At 48.0% G+C, this 15,871-nt stretch overlaps 1 protein-coding gene across 4 annotated transcripts in view; it reads right to left on the reverse strand.

The window, feature by feature from the left end:
- Window positions 1-15,871, reverse strand: part of LOC139056256 (uncharacterized) — a 30,169-nt gene that overhangs the window by 11,586 nt on the left and 2,712 nt on the right. For 2 of the 4 annotated variants that reach the window (XM_070534330.1, XM_070534334.1), the window contains exons 3-7: window positions 14,427-14,453; window positions 6,720-9,236; window positions 5,712-5,843; window positions 4,879-5,108; window positions 1,438-1,535 (exon numbers count right to left, since the gene is read on the reverse strand). In XM_070534330.1, coding sequence (XP_070390431.1) covers window positions 1,438-1,535; window positions 4,879-5,108; window positions 5,712-5,843; window positions 6,720-9,236; window positions 14,427-14,453 — 3,004 coding nt within the window. The remainder of the gene's footprint in view (window positions 1-1,437; window positions 1,536-4,878; window positions 5,109-5,711; window positions 5,844-6,719; window positions 9,237-14,426; window positions 14,454-15,871) is intronic. The other 2 variants (XM_070534332.1, XM_070534331.1) reach the window with 2 other exon arrangements.

Genomic DNA, 15,871 nt, shown 5'->3' on the forward strand with positions numbered 1-15,871 from the left:
GGGTAACAGGCGACGGAGACGGGAAAGGAAAAGATGGCGCGACTACGATGACAGGATAAGGACAGCGATGATTACGGTCCGACTGCGATGAAGTCCGATTGCGATGAAGACGGTGAAGATAACAACAACGATTATAGACGATAACTGATAAGGTTACGACAGGATTACGACAACAGCAAGTACAACGATGACGACGGAACGGCAGTGACAAAGACGTGAAGATGGTGACCACGACGAAAATAACGATCGAGATAATAGAAGCCAAAAACAGAAAAGGCAAGGACGCCACGACGACGACAACAATGGCTGCACGACCACAGCAGTGACATCGCGACAATGACGACGATAATGACGACGAAGGTAATAGACAACGAGAACGGATAATACGAGGATGGCACGTACGAATGCGTGACGGGGATGACAATTACGATAAAGACGAAGTAACAGACGACGACGGATTGAAACGACGAAGAAGGCACGAAGACAAGGAGATGATAATGACGACACGACAATGACGAAGTCATGACGATGACGACAACGGCCGTAACGACGACGATAATGCATGGATGAGGACTGAAAAGACGAAGGCAGCGCGTCGGCAATGACGTAGACAACGGTGATGATGACGGCACGATAATTACGAAGGCGTGGTTTTGACGATAGCAATAATGATGAAGATAACGTACGAAGGCGACTGGTAAAAAGAAGACGGCACGACGACGACAAGAAGAACGATAACGACGGCATGACATCACGAAGGTACGACGATGACCGCGTAGGTAACAGACGACCCCGAAGATTGTGAATACATGACAACGCCCAAGGCGCGAGGACAATGGCAATAACGGCAAATTTAACAGATCACAGCGGCGGCATAGGGGAGGGGGGCATGATGATGACGACAACGATGATGACAGCATGACGATGACAAACGCATGACGATGACGGCGATTATAACAATAGATAACAGACGACTACTGAAAAGAAAAAGAAGGAGTGACTACGACGACAAGGGCGACAATGACGGCATCATGACAATGACAAACGCATTGTGACGATAGCAATAAGGACAAAGGTAGCAGACGATGACAAAGGCAGCGACGGCACGACGTCGATAATAAGGACAGCGATGATGGCGGCAGGCAAAGATGGTGCTACTACGATGACGACGACAACGGCGACAACGCGACGAAGGCACCACTGCGATGAGAATACGACGGCACAAAGCCGCCACGGCGGCTCACACATCATGTATACGAGCGATCCAAACTCGAATCCTGGGGAAGGACAAGTCGTTGCTTTCTGACAACAACTGCTTCTGTCATGAAAACATGATGGCAGTAGCCAAAACGATTATTCAATTGCGACCCACGCCACGAAAACTCCCTAAAGTAACAGTCATCTCAGCAAAAAAAGTACGTTAGGCATTGAGCTTACCCCGCGAGTTCTGCTAGGTTCGCTCGCAGAAGTCCGGTTGCGGCGACGAAGTCGATGAGACCAATAAAGTGATAGCCCGGCATGTAGTCTCTCGTCCCCTAATTGAAGGGAAGAAGAAAAAAGAAGAAAACGGCAAGGTATTCGGATGCGGAGAATTTAATTTGAGCCGCAAGAAATAAAGTGTTGGTCGCCACTGCTGCTGTCCGGTAAATCTTAAAACACGTCGTACCTCCGCGTAATGGTTCTTTGATTCCCATTTTCAACATCGTCAAATCTATCGCACTTTCCTTTGTGCTCCTGTCACCGTCGCATGCCTCTTCTTAATTAACTTCTCCGGCCAAGATATAGCTAATCCGCATTAACGTTCCGATGCCAGATGAGCGAACAGAAAGAAGGCAGCCTTTCTAAAGCGCGACGAAGGGTGCTAGTTGGAGGCTGTTCACACTTTCTTGTAGCGCTATGTACAAACCGAAAAGACGAAATGATGGCTGCAGGAAACATGGACGACACCATTCGTTTGTCCCTGTTTTCTGCGCCCAGCATTTCCTCTTTTCGGTTTGTACATATCGTAAGAAGAAAGTATGAGTAGCATTCCATTATATGTTTTTTTTCCTCATTTAACGTTTCTTTTCCTCGCGTTGCATCTGCGCTACATATATGTGATTAAACCAATTAAGTCACTAAAACAAGGAAAAAGATATGGACGTTCCGTCAATGCCACTCACACTACGGTTTGCGTGGGCGTTAAAGTAGTAGAGAGAACATGAAACAGACGCCGACCAAGGGGAATTTCTTTTTTTTTTTTATCTGACGTTTCAAGGTAATGTACTTGTAACCTTCTAACTGAGATACAAGGTACAAGGTAATGTCCCACAAATGTTGAATCAGTACAACACAAGCAGAAAATATGCAAAATGTAGGTACTACGGTTGGAAATACGCAACACAAGGCCATGTAGTATTTAAAGGAAACACTTGTAAGTGGTTATAAATACACTGTAATTGCAATATTTGCTCGACTGTGGCGTGTAAAATTGGCTGATATGATGCACTGGGGCCCGACATCCACGCATAAAAGTAATTTGCAGGCTTTCATCGCATATCTCAGCCGTAATCGATAGCTGAATAACGAGGTGTAGAGGAGGACCATTCTGCACATGAGGTGTACGATGATTCAGCCACAATTCCACTTACCAACTCAGTCGTGTCTGAACTACCGAAGTGAACCGTCTCTCGTGTCTACAATGCCACGCATTGTAAGACTGGGCAAAACCGACGTTTACTGTCACGTTTCGCTTAAAGACACATTCACCGCATATCGCCGAAACCTGAGATACGTGAGTTGCGTTCCAACCCCCTGCTTTATTTTCGTCGCCCTGATCAAATCGTCCGCGCTCCCAGTTTTGCGTGCGCTCAAATAAGAGTGAAGCGCTCAAGGCTTTATCGAACGGCTTCTCACTCCGCCTGCTGTCTGGGTGTGATCCGATCAAACAAACAGATAAATGGAACCCATCAACGACATTCGGATCACGTGGATGAAGTGCGTGCAGTCGCGAGAATCGCCTGAAAACGTGTTCCACTCCTTTACGGCACAGTTGTCTTCTGTCAGAGCCTCTACCACAGTGTAACGGTCTCTGCGTTGCAAACTCGGGATGATCCGCTGCATCAGTCTATCTTTTATATATATATAGCGCATTTATCCCACTTACAAGTGGATTTACCCCACCCGCCCCGGCAGGAAAAGCCTCTGGAAGCATCCGTCACGTCGCCTACTCCATGACAAGAGCGGATGAAGACCAAGAGGCCAAGGCCTCGGAGCTGAAAGAAGGCCTACCCTCCGCGGGGATCCCGGAAGCGGGAACAGGGAATTCCCGCGAGAAGAAAAGAGACTTCCCGTCTTCGATGCGCGGCAAGGGAAGGAACAACCCCCCCCCCCCCCCACCACCACCACCACGCTCCACCACAAACTTTTTTTTTCGCCTTTATTTCGTTGTTTCTGTCTTTTCTCTTACGTTGTGGCGCCGTCTTGCCAAACGGTCTCTTTCTTTTGTCGTTGTCTTTTCTTTATCCAGACTTCCGGACGAAGGCTCGGCCAGACACACCGAACCCTGAAGGAACGCGCAACCCGCGGCTGTGTCCATCACTGCGTGAGGCCGTCACCGCTTTCCTTTTTTTTTTTTATGCGAAGCATACTAGCCGCACAACCACGCTCTTCCTTGCTGCGCCGCGCGCGGCCGCGTAGCTACCATATGACGTCATAACAGCTGCAAAAGCGGAGGCTCAACTCGTGCGTTCGCTTGCGGCCGCGCAGCTACATAGCCGGGTCTCAGCTCGTGCGCTCGCCTGCACGAGTTGTTTCTTCGTCTAGCCGAACCAAATATAGCCAAGCAACAGCAGTTCACCAGGCTAAACAGTGGTTCAACAACTAAAATAAAGGCTAGTATGCTTCGCATCCTGGGCTTAACCTTAGCTAAGCCACAGCCATTTTTTTTTTTCTATCCATAGTCGCTCCTTCCTCCGCCATTCACCGAATGCGTTGCCGTCCCGCGTACAGGTGAAGAGGAGAGCGTACCTGTGCACACTGCACTCGACATCTGTAGTGAATGTTCAGAGGAGAACGGCTGTCAAGTTCGGGAGGATGGGGAGCTGGGTTGTATGTTTAGAATCCCGGGACTGGACAGGTTACATAGTAACGTTCGTCGCTGTAACAAAGGACTACCGAGCTTACAGCAACATTTGGCATTCCACCGAGATGTGTTTGCTTGGCTACCTTCCCTGCTTATTGCGCGCTCGCTCGGTGGCGACAGTCCGTCTAGAACGGAAGCGAAGTGTGAAATACACGCTCGCACTCGCCTAGAAACTAGCATGTTAGCGGGTTCGACTCCCAAGCCGCAGCTTTTGCATTCCCAGAATGCCAGAATCAATAATGAAGTGCTCCACGGGTTTACATTTTGGTGGGCGTAAAAGAAACGCCCTGCAGACAAAAACGAGTTCGCAACGTTCTATTGCGGCGCATCGCATCGCCCAAGTGCAGCTTTACGACATAACGTCTAATTAATTAACTAATAAGCCGGTTACTTAGTTCATGGTTTTTCAAGCTACAAACTGACACTACTGCTGTAATGCCGTGAGAGATGCAACTGAGCATTCTGCGCCACACTGGTGTTAACAACCAATTAATAAACATTCCATGAAAAATTAATAAGTCGTGCAACCTCATCAGTAAATCTTACTCGTAGACGCACCTAAATCTAAGTATACTCCGCCCCAATTGCATGGCAGGAGAAGGCGACAGGAATTGAACCTGGGATCCCGTGCTTCCAATATTCAGTCAGTGAGTCGGCAAATCTAACAACGCATTAATCAATCAGTCGCGATGTATCAAGCAATCCAATTGATCAAATGAAATAATCATTCCGTCATATCAATCAGTCAACCTTACCTGGAGAAGCGTGGCGTGCGAGCGGAAGTCGTAGTCCGTCGCCAGGCTCAGGTCAAAGGCAAGTCCGGTGAGGCTTGCCCCTTGAATTAACGACCTCGCCTTGGCAGCGAAGAATGCGAACACTGGGAAGTCCGCGACCACGGACCGCAGCTGATTGGCATCGAGGGCCAGGAGAACGCGGGGTCCGAGCCTGAAGCGGTCATCACTGTCCGCCACCTCGCTCCACGAACCTTGGAAGCAGAGAGAGACCGCCTTTACTCGACGCTGCCTTGGAGCGCCGTGTTCTTCCACAAAAGGCGAAACCAATATTGGCCACGGATCGCTGCACCGGCCTCAAGGAAGCCACTCGTCATGGAGGCTACCGCACGAGCAACGGATGTCTCCATCTGGTTGCACAGATAAAATGCGTTCTCGCATACGCTTAACCAGCATCATCGTCATCGCTCTAAACTAAGTGAACAAAAGAAGTGCTGGGCAGTTTCACTTGCAGGAGCGGCAGCCAATTCTAAAGTTATCGTCATTTTTCCCGAGATATAAAAACAAGAAATGTGTTATAAGATTACTTGACTTCGAGATGACGACATTTTCTTTACCTTGTAGCTTTAGGATAAAAGCCTCACTTATGCTTTGCGTATGGTACAAATGCACCAAAAGAGACAGCCTTCGTCTTTATTTTTTTCCTTTTTGCTAACCATACAAGCTGATGCAACTACAGCACAACACAACGAAAACAACCAGACTTGCATGAATCGGCCTACAAACGAAAGTCACCATCATTCATAATAGTAGGAATGTTAGCCCTTCCTACTTGGTAAATTAGAGGAGGAACGTACCTCTGAAGACCGCTCGTAAGATGTTCTTGCTTGAATCGTAATGCACCGAGTCATAAACGACGAAGTAACTGCAGAGGGCTGGAGGAAAAGGCCCCGAGTATGTTGACCCGACAGAGCAGTATAATGGCGATTCTGTCAAAATAAAAACAAAAACAAAAAAAGAAGTCAGGGCAGATCGGAAACCAAATACGCGAGCTCGGGTTGCACAAACCAGAGTCTTAGTTGTACGATAGCTGCTCTGACATGATTTCATTTCATTTTACTCACCTATAGCTAGTAAGCCTTACGTAAGCAGGACACATCAAAGGAGACGTTTCACGTGCAGCTTGGAATTCTACTACTGACTGCGTACGACCACCGTTGAAATTGAACAATTTTGCAGCAAATTCCAACAATAATTGCTGGGCCATCTATCCGACGCATCACGCTTCGTATTGGACGCTACGTCGTTCAATATATGGTACGTTGCTTTATTGGAAGGCGAAAGGCAGAAGATGAACAAGGTATCCGCACCTGTCTCTGTATTCAAGTTATGTTTCATTCTTTTCGCGTGTGTTCGTAGTAGAAAACAACAGCAAATAGTGTGCCACAATACGAGGTTGGCGCCGTATTAGTCCGGTGTCTTGTGCCGGAAACAAACATTTTATGCAGGGTGCTGACAGAACTGGTCTCGTCTTTACCAAAGGCAATCGGGCTTACAGCCGAGACTACTCTCGCTAGGACAAAGTTCACTATGTGGTGATGATAAGATGGTGTATTTTACAACACGCATATATTGCCACATCAAAAACATATTGTAAGGACAGCAAGAATGTATCAGAATACGAGCGCACTTTTCGTCGTTACAAAGGGCATTTTTTTTTCCGACTTGGTTAGCCGAACCCACACATTCAGGAATGTGTCCCTTTTTGAACACGATATCGAAAGCGTACAAATAATTCCATTATCGTTAGGACCTTCGTCTTTAAAAGTCGACAACTTTTGTGACCCCCGCCTTTGCCGTCTCACCTGTTTTCGCTCTCGCAATGCGGTTTCTCTTCTCTTCTGCTGGGTGCTCCGAGAACTGCTCTTCGTCGCCTGTGGGGAAGACTGTGGGGCCCGCCTCTTCCGGAATCGTCGGACCACCGATGTGCCTCGCATCCCACTCGACTCCGAGGTCATCGACTTCGGCAGAAGCAGCCGAAGAATGGTCGCCGTCAGCGATCGTTGTTATCGCTTCGTCCGCATCGAGCAGCTCTTCCTCCGGGTCCACGGTGGTATGGACTCGATCTTCACCCCGTTCACGCCGCTCCTTCCTGTCGAGGAACTCGGTGAACTCGTCGGCGATGCGGTCAAGTTCGCGCAGCAGATTGAAGGAATCGGTCGTCGTCGTCGTCGTCGTCGTCGAAGAACTTCTTCTGAGCGTTGGTGTGAAGTCCCTGGGATGCCCCTCCAGTGACGGAAACGCAGGATCTGCCCGCGTCGCCTTGTTTCCCGCCGTGACCTCTTCTTCCGGCGCTGTGTCCTCCTGAAAAGGCTCTGTGTTGAGGTCACCATTCTCGGCCACGCGGAGCTGCCTGAACTTCCCTGTCCCTTCGGCGCGCCCCCAACCAGCGGACGAGGCTGAGGTCGAAGCCTCCACGTTGAGCAGCGGTCGCTCGCTGAGCCCACGTCCACCTTCGGCGCTGCTTTTGCCGCCTCGAGCCGTTTGACGTCTTAGAAGGGTACGGTCGTAAGCAAGATCGTCTGCAATGTTTGGTCGTGTTCGTTGTTCGCCAGCACTTACCCAGCCTTCAGTCCGTTTCGGATTGTTCAAATCTAATGGCTTCGCAGACCACGCGTCAGCGGTATGCTCAGCCTTACCCTTCGTACGTGCAATTCGGTACGTCTCCGGAAATAGCGCTTCTGGACTCGACGACGAAATACTTTCGTCACTTACGGTCAGATTCGGCAGGTAAACGCGCGTAACAGAGCCATTAGTAAGTAAGTGTTCGGTCTTTGATCTCGGAGGTGGGCTATCTGTCTTTATTGGATACACGCTGTCGCCGGCAAGTATGCTACCGACTGTTCCACGAACGCTGTTCGGCGGCACCAAGCTTACTGCAGGATTACCAGTTTCATTAGCAAATGAGTGAGGCGCACTCCCTGCTCCTGAAACTTTCATTCTTCTTCCGTACCCTGAAGGCTTTGTTAAAGGATACAGCATGCCTTCGTCGTAGCCAAGCGTTACGCTGGAGAGGCCCTCGAAGGCTGCCCGGTTAGATTCTGGAACGGCTCGAGCTACGCCAAAGGTAGCGCCACTGACGTCGGATTTCGGCGCAACCAAAACGTCACCGTCATTTTTGGACCACCTGAAATTTTCTTCGCTGTCTTCCAAAATACCAGTTGCCTTCAAACCCGGCAGATTTAGCGTAACGTTCGAAGTGGGCGTAGTTGCGTAGGCCGCGTTCTCGCTTCCTCGTAAACGAAGATTCGGACTGACCGCGGGGCTTTCGGCGTCGACGCCTCTCCGTGGTTCTTCGAGCGTCCAACCTTCGAGTTCGGCGGGATCTACGGAATCGTTATTCCCGGAAGTGCGGGAAGTCCACGTGACTCTTCCAACGACCTCACTGACCCCAGACCCAAGGAATGTGCTTCCGGTTTCCGTGTACATGCCCTCGACCGTTGGCGCTTTTTGAGGCGCCGAGTCTTTCCTTTGTATTGAAGGACTATCCCATTCTAGTTCCGGCTGCGCCTCCTGCATTCTTGCGCCTCCCATCGTCCCGTCGTTCGATTCATTTGCGGATAGCGCACCGATCGGTTCGATCTCGCTACGTGGTGCTTCCAGGGAGGAAGGGCTCACCGGAGTTAGGCTAACACGCTCCTGAGCTCCGTTTTCGCTGGCTCGACTCGCATCAGGGGACGGCGTCGAGCTGGCGATCGGACCACCTTCGTGATCTTTCCACGCGGCCGACGTACCTCTCATTCTAGAGGCTTTTTTGCGAGCCCCAGCGCCGTATGTCGCGTAGACGTGTGCAGTTCCCGCCGCTGACCCGAGGCCTGACGTGTCGTTAAACCAGTTCAAGGCTTCATTCGAACCGTTTGCAGCCTTCCAGAGTATCACGTTCGGCTCAACGTGATCGTAGTTGGAAGACGAAGCGTCGTTGTCCCACGATCCTCCTCCCGGCCGGTTTAGACGGTGCCTTTCCGAGTGCGCTCGAAAATCGTTCGAGTGCGCTCGAGTGCGCCCGGCGTCGAGCATGACGTGGTCGTCGATCTTGCCGTAGTCGACAATCGTCGTGTCCTCTTCGAAGGATTCCTCCCAACGTGGCGACGTGCTGGACGCCGCTGAAGTCACACTCGTCGGCGGTTTCTCTTCCGAGCGAGGCAGCCTCGAAGCCGTCGAAGACCCTGACGAGCGACGCGTCGTCGTTGTGTAGAGGGCCTCCCTCACCTTGTCCACGAAGCGGTCCCACAGGAAACCGGCGCGATTCCATGTCGAGTTTGCTGCGGGATGCGTGGAGTTCTTCAATAAGGCCAACAGCATGCGGCCCCTGTGGGGCCTCTCTGGTAGGATGGACAAAGCAGAAACCTTAATACTGTGCGTCAGGAAGCTGGAAAGTCACTAAAGATTTATTTATTTATTTATTTATTTATTTATTTATTTTATATCTATTTAGTTAGTTAGTTAGTTAGTTAGTTAGTTAGTTAGTTAGTTAGTTAGTTAGTTAGTTAGTTAGTTAGTTAGTTAGTTAGTTAGTTAGTTAGTTAGTTAGTTAGTTAGTTAGTTAGTTAGTTAGTTAGTTAGTTAGTTAGTTAGTTAGTTAGTTAGTTAGTTAGTTAGTTAGTTAGTTAGTTAGTTAGTTAGTTAGTTAGTTAGTTAGTTAGTTAGTTAGTTAGTTAGTTAGTTAGTTAGTTAGTTAGTTAGTTAGTTAGTTAGTTAGTTAGTTAGTTAGTTAGTTAGTTAGTTAGTTAGTTAGTTAGTTAGTTAGTTAGTTAGTTAGTTAGTTAGTTAGTTATTGTGGTGTTTCGGTAAGAAGAGACTCGGGAACAGAAAGAAGAGAAGAAAGATGGTCGAGATAGACGCTTTTAAATAAACAAATTTATTTTAACTCGTATATTACGGTTGGCGCAGCTGCTTACCGGAACACACAGCCAGCCAGCCAGCCACAACAGAATGGAGTACAGGTGTAATATAAAAAGATATACATTCACACGTAGGGCAGAGACATGTCGGAGAAATGAATGAAGTACAAACTCCTCGGACGCAGAAGAAAGCAACACAACCAAGGCCCATCACAAGGCAAAATTAAGAGCAAACACAAATCAGCCAAAGCAGTTTTCAGACGCAGCGGTAAACATACACAACTCTGCGGTTGAAAAAGTAAAAGCCGGCAGACTGCTTTCCTTCATGGCCTGTCTGTGGAACAATGTAACGAAAGAATTGATCCGTTGTGCAACAAAGAACGTGAACAATACAGCGCTACGGGACGTTATGCAGGGATGGTTCTGGGAAACGTTTGTGTCATATAGACATTCGGTGTGGTAGTAAAGTTTTTGAAAAACACACGATCGCGTGACCTTTCACCTAACCGAAATTATATGTGGACAATTAAGGCTAACCTTCGTAGATTAAAGGCTAAATGTACGGTAGTATGGTACTTAAGATGCTTACTCATACCGAAGGTGGGGGAGAGAGAGAGAGTCAGTGCACTCAGGTATTGTCACCTTCTAGCGCTTTTTCTCTTATACAAAAAATACCCGCCGTGGTTGCTCAGTGGCTATGGTGTTGGGCTGCTGAGCACGAGGTCGCGGGATCGAATCCCGGAAATTTCGATGGGGGCGAAATGCGAAAACACCCGTGTACTTAGATTTAGGCGCACGTTAAAGAACCCCAGGTGGTCAAAATTTCCGGAGTCCTCCACTACGGCGTGCCTCATAATCAGAAAGTGGTTTTGGCACGTAAAACCCCATAACTTAACTTATACAAAAAATAGCGTGTTAGTAGATCCTTCTTGGCGAGTGTAAGTGCTGGTCCGACGCATACTTCGACGCATACGCATACGCATTCTACGACGCATACATTATTTACCGTCCAAAAACAAGGATGTTCCTATTAACGATGATATCATTCTTAATAATTTAAAAATAGAGATAGTAAATTCCTTTAAAGTACTAGGTGTACTTTTCAATGAGAAAATGACGTGGGATGACCACACAAACTACGTAGCATCTAAACTGTCACGTGTCATCGGATCGATTTACACTCATAAGAACATCCTCCCTATAAAAGTAAAATTGCTCCTTCACAATTCATTGTTCTGTTCGCATCTAAATTATTGTCATTTGGTCTGGGGGGGAACATCCTTGGCGAATCTACGAAAATTACACATTCAGCAGAAAAGAATGCTCAGGATAATATACAATGTAGCATATGACCACCCATCTAAGCCGCTCTTTATGAAAGACAACATAATGCCAATTCATGATCTGTACGCATACCGCCTAATAACTAAATACATTACAGAGGTCAAAAATAACGTCTCGTTCATTGCACAACTGGCATCACTGCAGAAAAGAAATTTAGCCTACGCAACCAGAAACACCGATATTTGGCACATACATTCATTCAGAACAGGTTACGGACAACATATGCTCAGAAACACTCTTCCACATCTCTTAAACTTGTGCCAACATTACAATTTAAATCTCCAACGCACCCGGTCAAAAGATTTGCGTCATTTTGTTTCACTTATAAGTGAAAGGGCGGCACTTTCTGTCTGAAATGTACGACATATTATGCACATCACTTTGTTTTTTGGAATTGTACATTTTTGTAAAAATTGCCATTTGTAATATTCCTTTTTGACTGTACTGATATGCTTGTACTGTTTGCCCTTTTTTTTTTCTAAACATGTATTGTATCGGGGAGGCGAGAGCCCGTCAAGCTGGATATGTAGCTTTTTCTCTCCTCCTCCCACATCCTTGAGATGGAAAATAAAGGCATTATTATTATTATTATTATTATTATTATTATTATTATTATTATTATTATTATTATTATTATTATTATTATTATTATTATTATTATTATTATTATTATTATTATTATTATTATTATTATTATTACTACTACTTCCACCTTCGGGAGTTCTCGCATGACCCGGTGGATTCCACTCACTTATGCAAGCTTCCTCTCACCATTTATACGCACTGCGGCGAAAGCTAAGGTTCGTGCCACATGGCAATCAACTAGAGCTGGCTTCGTGCTTCAGAGAAGCAAGGGCGGCTTTGCCCATTGTGCATCGCTAATACTTTCGTGGAGCTTCGGTTCAAACGAGCGTCGCGCAGAGCGCGATCAGCGGCGGACAACGGAGAAACACTTTTTTTTTTTTTACGGCTCTTTGGTTTGCCGCAGAACTTTTTGTTGGGCTAGTTGGTGCATGTTACTGAAGTACTAAAGCGCCAAACAGACGACACAAGCGCTCGTCCATGTCTCTTCTTGTGTCGTCTGTTTGGCGCTTTAGTACTTCAGTATCTTTGTTTTGGTCGACTGAGGCGACCTCCATAGCTTTGGGTGTAGTGCGCGGCGCTGATTAAACGTAGTGTACATCGGGCGCAAGTGAAGTCTACGTATACTCCGTCAGGGTGTACACGCACGAGAACTTAAAAGGTAGCAGAAACACTTTTTTTTTGAAGAACACGGGATGAAAACGTTCTCGGTCTGTAGACAATAGTGCCCCCATGAGCATGCGAGCTAAGTCATATTCACGACGCGAGCATCAGGGAGCCTGTAATCTGCCGCAGTAAATCGCTTGCTCTCACGCGCGGCTATCGAGGACCTTGCTCCGTACGTTACGTCAGCGATGACGCTTCAGCCAGCAAACCATAGAAAGTTTCCCACAATAGTTACTAGAGGGCGCTAGTGTCGACGGCAGCTGAAAGCAGAGTGGTTCAGCCAACGTGGGAGTGATGGTTGCCAGCACGTGGGGATTTGCCTAAAATTCCGTCCTTCTGGCTTCGAACGCCTTCGCGACCTTGCACACTGATCATTCCCCAAGAAAAAAGGATATTGCGCTTTATATGAGTATAAGAAAATAAACGAACGAAATTGCCCGACGACGGGATTCGAACGGAGAACCTTTGACAAACATACAAGTCCGATAATGGCAACCATCGCGCCTCGGGCGCACATCGGGACGGGCAGAACCGCTGCAATTAGTCGTGGTAATAAACGTTCACGGAGTCTTGTATATATCTGCATTTCCCAAAACGACAGATTGCTTTGCAATTTAAGCCGATAAAACGTGGTACACGAAGCCGGAAGAACGTTCTCAAGCCATAAGCCCGAAGACCAGACAAATCCGTGCCCTAAACTATCATTCCCACGGGCACCGAAGGATCGCAACGCCAGATCTTCCTCTAGTAATTATTATCGCGCGGAACTTCGTGGGCACGACGGGCCACGGACGCCAGCCATCCACCGATCATTCACGGCCATGGATTACTCGCTGGCAAAGACTCGCTTCTGCAAGCGCGCCCTTCCGTATCTTCAAGGAAGCTCGAAATTGGCGGTTGTGTACGCATCGCACGCCCGATGTTTCACCGATCTCTTGTCCCTCTCGGGCTCCGTTGTCGGACGCCAGCCGCGGAAGGTCGCATAGCGGGAACAAGAAAAGGATAGGAGCGGTAGGGGTCGCCGGGGCATTTCTATTCGCGCCACAGCAACCTGAAGGGAACGGATGAGTCTGTGCGCAACGGGGAAGGAAACTTCACGCTCATTACGTCACCGCTAGTGCACATCACTTTCGAAAATATCTTTGAGAATACACTTGCGAGGGCGCATCAGAACGTTCTCGCCCCTATTTCTTATTGGTCAAAATAAGGTGCGCACAGGTTTACCAATACACGTACCGTTCTACGTACCTTAGACTATTTCTTCCACATGTTCCCCGCAACGGTTCGTGCATTTGTCCCGTCGCAGCTCCTAAATCCGTCTCATCGCAGTCGCCAGTAAGCAACGCACGCGGCCTCCCCCGCACGCTCATTGTCATGCAAGTCGTCACTGCCCTTTTACGAACTCACGACACCGCCATCTAACACTTCTCAAAGCGAGACGCATTTCCCCATACGTGGGCTGCATTTCCCTGTGAGTTTCGACGGGGCGTTCGTTCCCTTACTTCATAGAAAACGAATCACATTTCGTTGCTCGTACGCCATGGGCTTGGAAGCACAACCGCCATCTTCAACAACTGACAGCAGCGCCGCACCACGGAGCTACCGGAAGATAAGGCCGGGCCGGTCCAAGAAAGGTACACCGCTGGGAATGGATATGCTGACTCCGCATTTACAGCCGTAATTTTTTTTTAAATATAGGGGCAAAGACTTTCTGATTCCCCCTCGTACTTAAAGCTACCGCACTCATTACGGTTCGTTTTTCATCTTTCATGAAAGGTGTGTCAATGTCCCTTGATGTATAGATACTGGCAATAAAGTCCTGCATAAATGAGCCGCGAGCACTCGACTGTTTCTGCAGAATGAACACTGGAAAGCCTACGTCGGGGCGCCATATGAAGAACATTTTTGAACTCTAAACGGCGCGTGCATTAAGTCCTTACTTCCTCATTTGATGCCCTTAAACCAGTCACGATATCAGACTTGCCCGTCCTCAATGGTTATCTTTTTTAGATTACTTAAGGTTTCGCGGGTGAACACTCCAACAGCTCCGACATAACTAGGCAGATCTGTAGTGCTTACCGTCAGCTGCAAGGTGTAGGGCTGTCCCTGTAAAATAACAGATTGTTTTTATCGCCACAGCGTCAGCTGAAACGCAAGTATCCGAAAGCAAGCCTTTGGCAACCTTCCACTTATCATTAGTGCACAGAAAGTCGGAAAAAAATAACAACTTCTCCTACGGAATGTCGAAGACATGTTGGCTCTGGAAGTAAAAATCAGGTTTATTGTGGTGCAATACAGCACCGCAAAGCGCGCCTTCCTCGAGCGGCAAATCGTAATAATCGGGCGTCGTTATGCACATCAAGGCTGGCTTAGTTTCGCTAGTTCTTTAACCTAACCCGACTCTTGAAGCTCTGCCGGAACGCTCGAGAACGACCAGCCGAAAATAGGGAGTTTTAGCGTGTTCGGCATCCCGTTAAACCAGCAGAACATTTTGTTGGGCTATTTGGTGCATGTTACTGAAGTACTGAAGCGCCAAACAGACGACACAAGAAGAGACACAGACGAGCGCTTGTCCGTGTCTCTTCTTGTGTCGTCTGTTTGGCGCTTTAGTAGTTCAGTCCCGTTAAACGCAGGCAGATCGGGCGGAATATCATGTGAGCAGGGGCGCAAATGTAAGCGGCCCCCACTCACCCGGCATTCCTGCATGGAAATTTGCAGGCGCAAGTTGGAATCAGCTAGCACAAGACAGGGATAAGACAGGGACAGGGCTAGCACAAGACAGCGAAAACCGCCACAGCTCCACATCTGACCGCAGGGAGAGGCCATCGTCCTGGGCAATGGAAATAAAATAGGCAGATGATGATGATGATGATGATGATGATGATGATGATGATGATGATGATAGCTTCCTTTCCCCAACTACCACGCGTTAACTTAGTTGATTAACAGATCTCAGTTACTTTACCATAGCCACTGATGCCGATAAGGCTGATTGGCTATGGCACGCTGTTGATGAGCGCTAGGTCATGGATTCGACGCCTGGCCACGTCAGCCGCATTTCGATGAGGGCGGAATGCCAAAAACGCTCGTCTCGCGCGATTCAGGTCATCCTCATCAGCCTGTTTTACGTCCACTGCAGGACGAAAGGCTTCTCGTAGCAATCTCCAATTACTGCTGTCTTGCGCCAGCTGACACCAGCTTATGCCTACAAGTTTCCTAATTTCGCCAGACCACCCAATTCTTTGCCGTCCTCGACTTTGGTCTCCTTCCATTAGCAACTCCACAGTAGCACGCGTTCGATATCTCTAATAGACCATCGGTTATCTGTTCTATGCATTACACATGGCCTGGCCAACTCTATTTCTTCCAATTCCAAATATAGATATCATTTATATCAACTAGTTCGCTCACTAATCCGCACCCCTGCGTTCCTATCTTTTAACTTTACGCGCATTATTTTTCATTCCTTCGTTCGTTGCATGGTCCTTTTTTTTATCTGGAACTTATCAAACTCCTAGGTGTAA

The sequence above is a fragment of the Dermacentor albipictus genome, chromosome 2 (genome assembly GCF_038994185.2).
Source record: "Dermacentor albipictus isolate Rhodes 1998 colony chromosome 2, USDA_Dalb.pri_finalv2, whole genome shotgun sequence".
Classification (NCBI taxonomy): Eukaryota; Metazoa; Arthropoda; class Arachnida; order Ixodida; family Ixodidae; genus Dermacentor; species Dermacentor albipictus.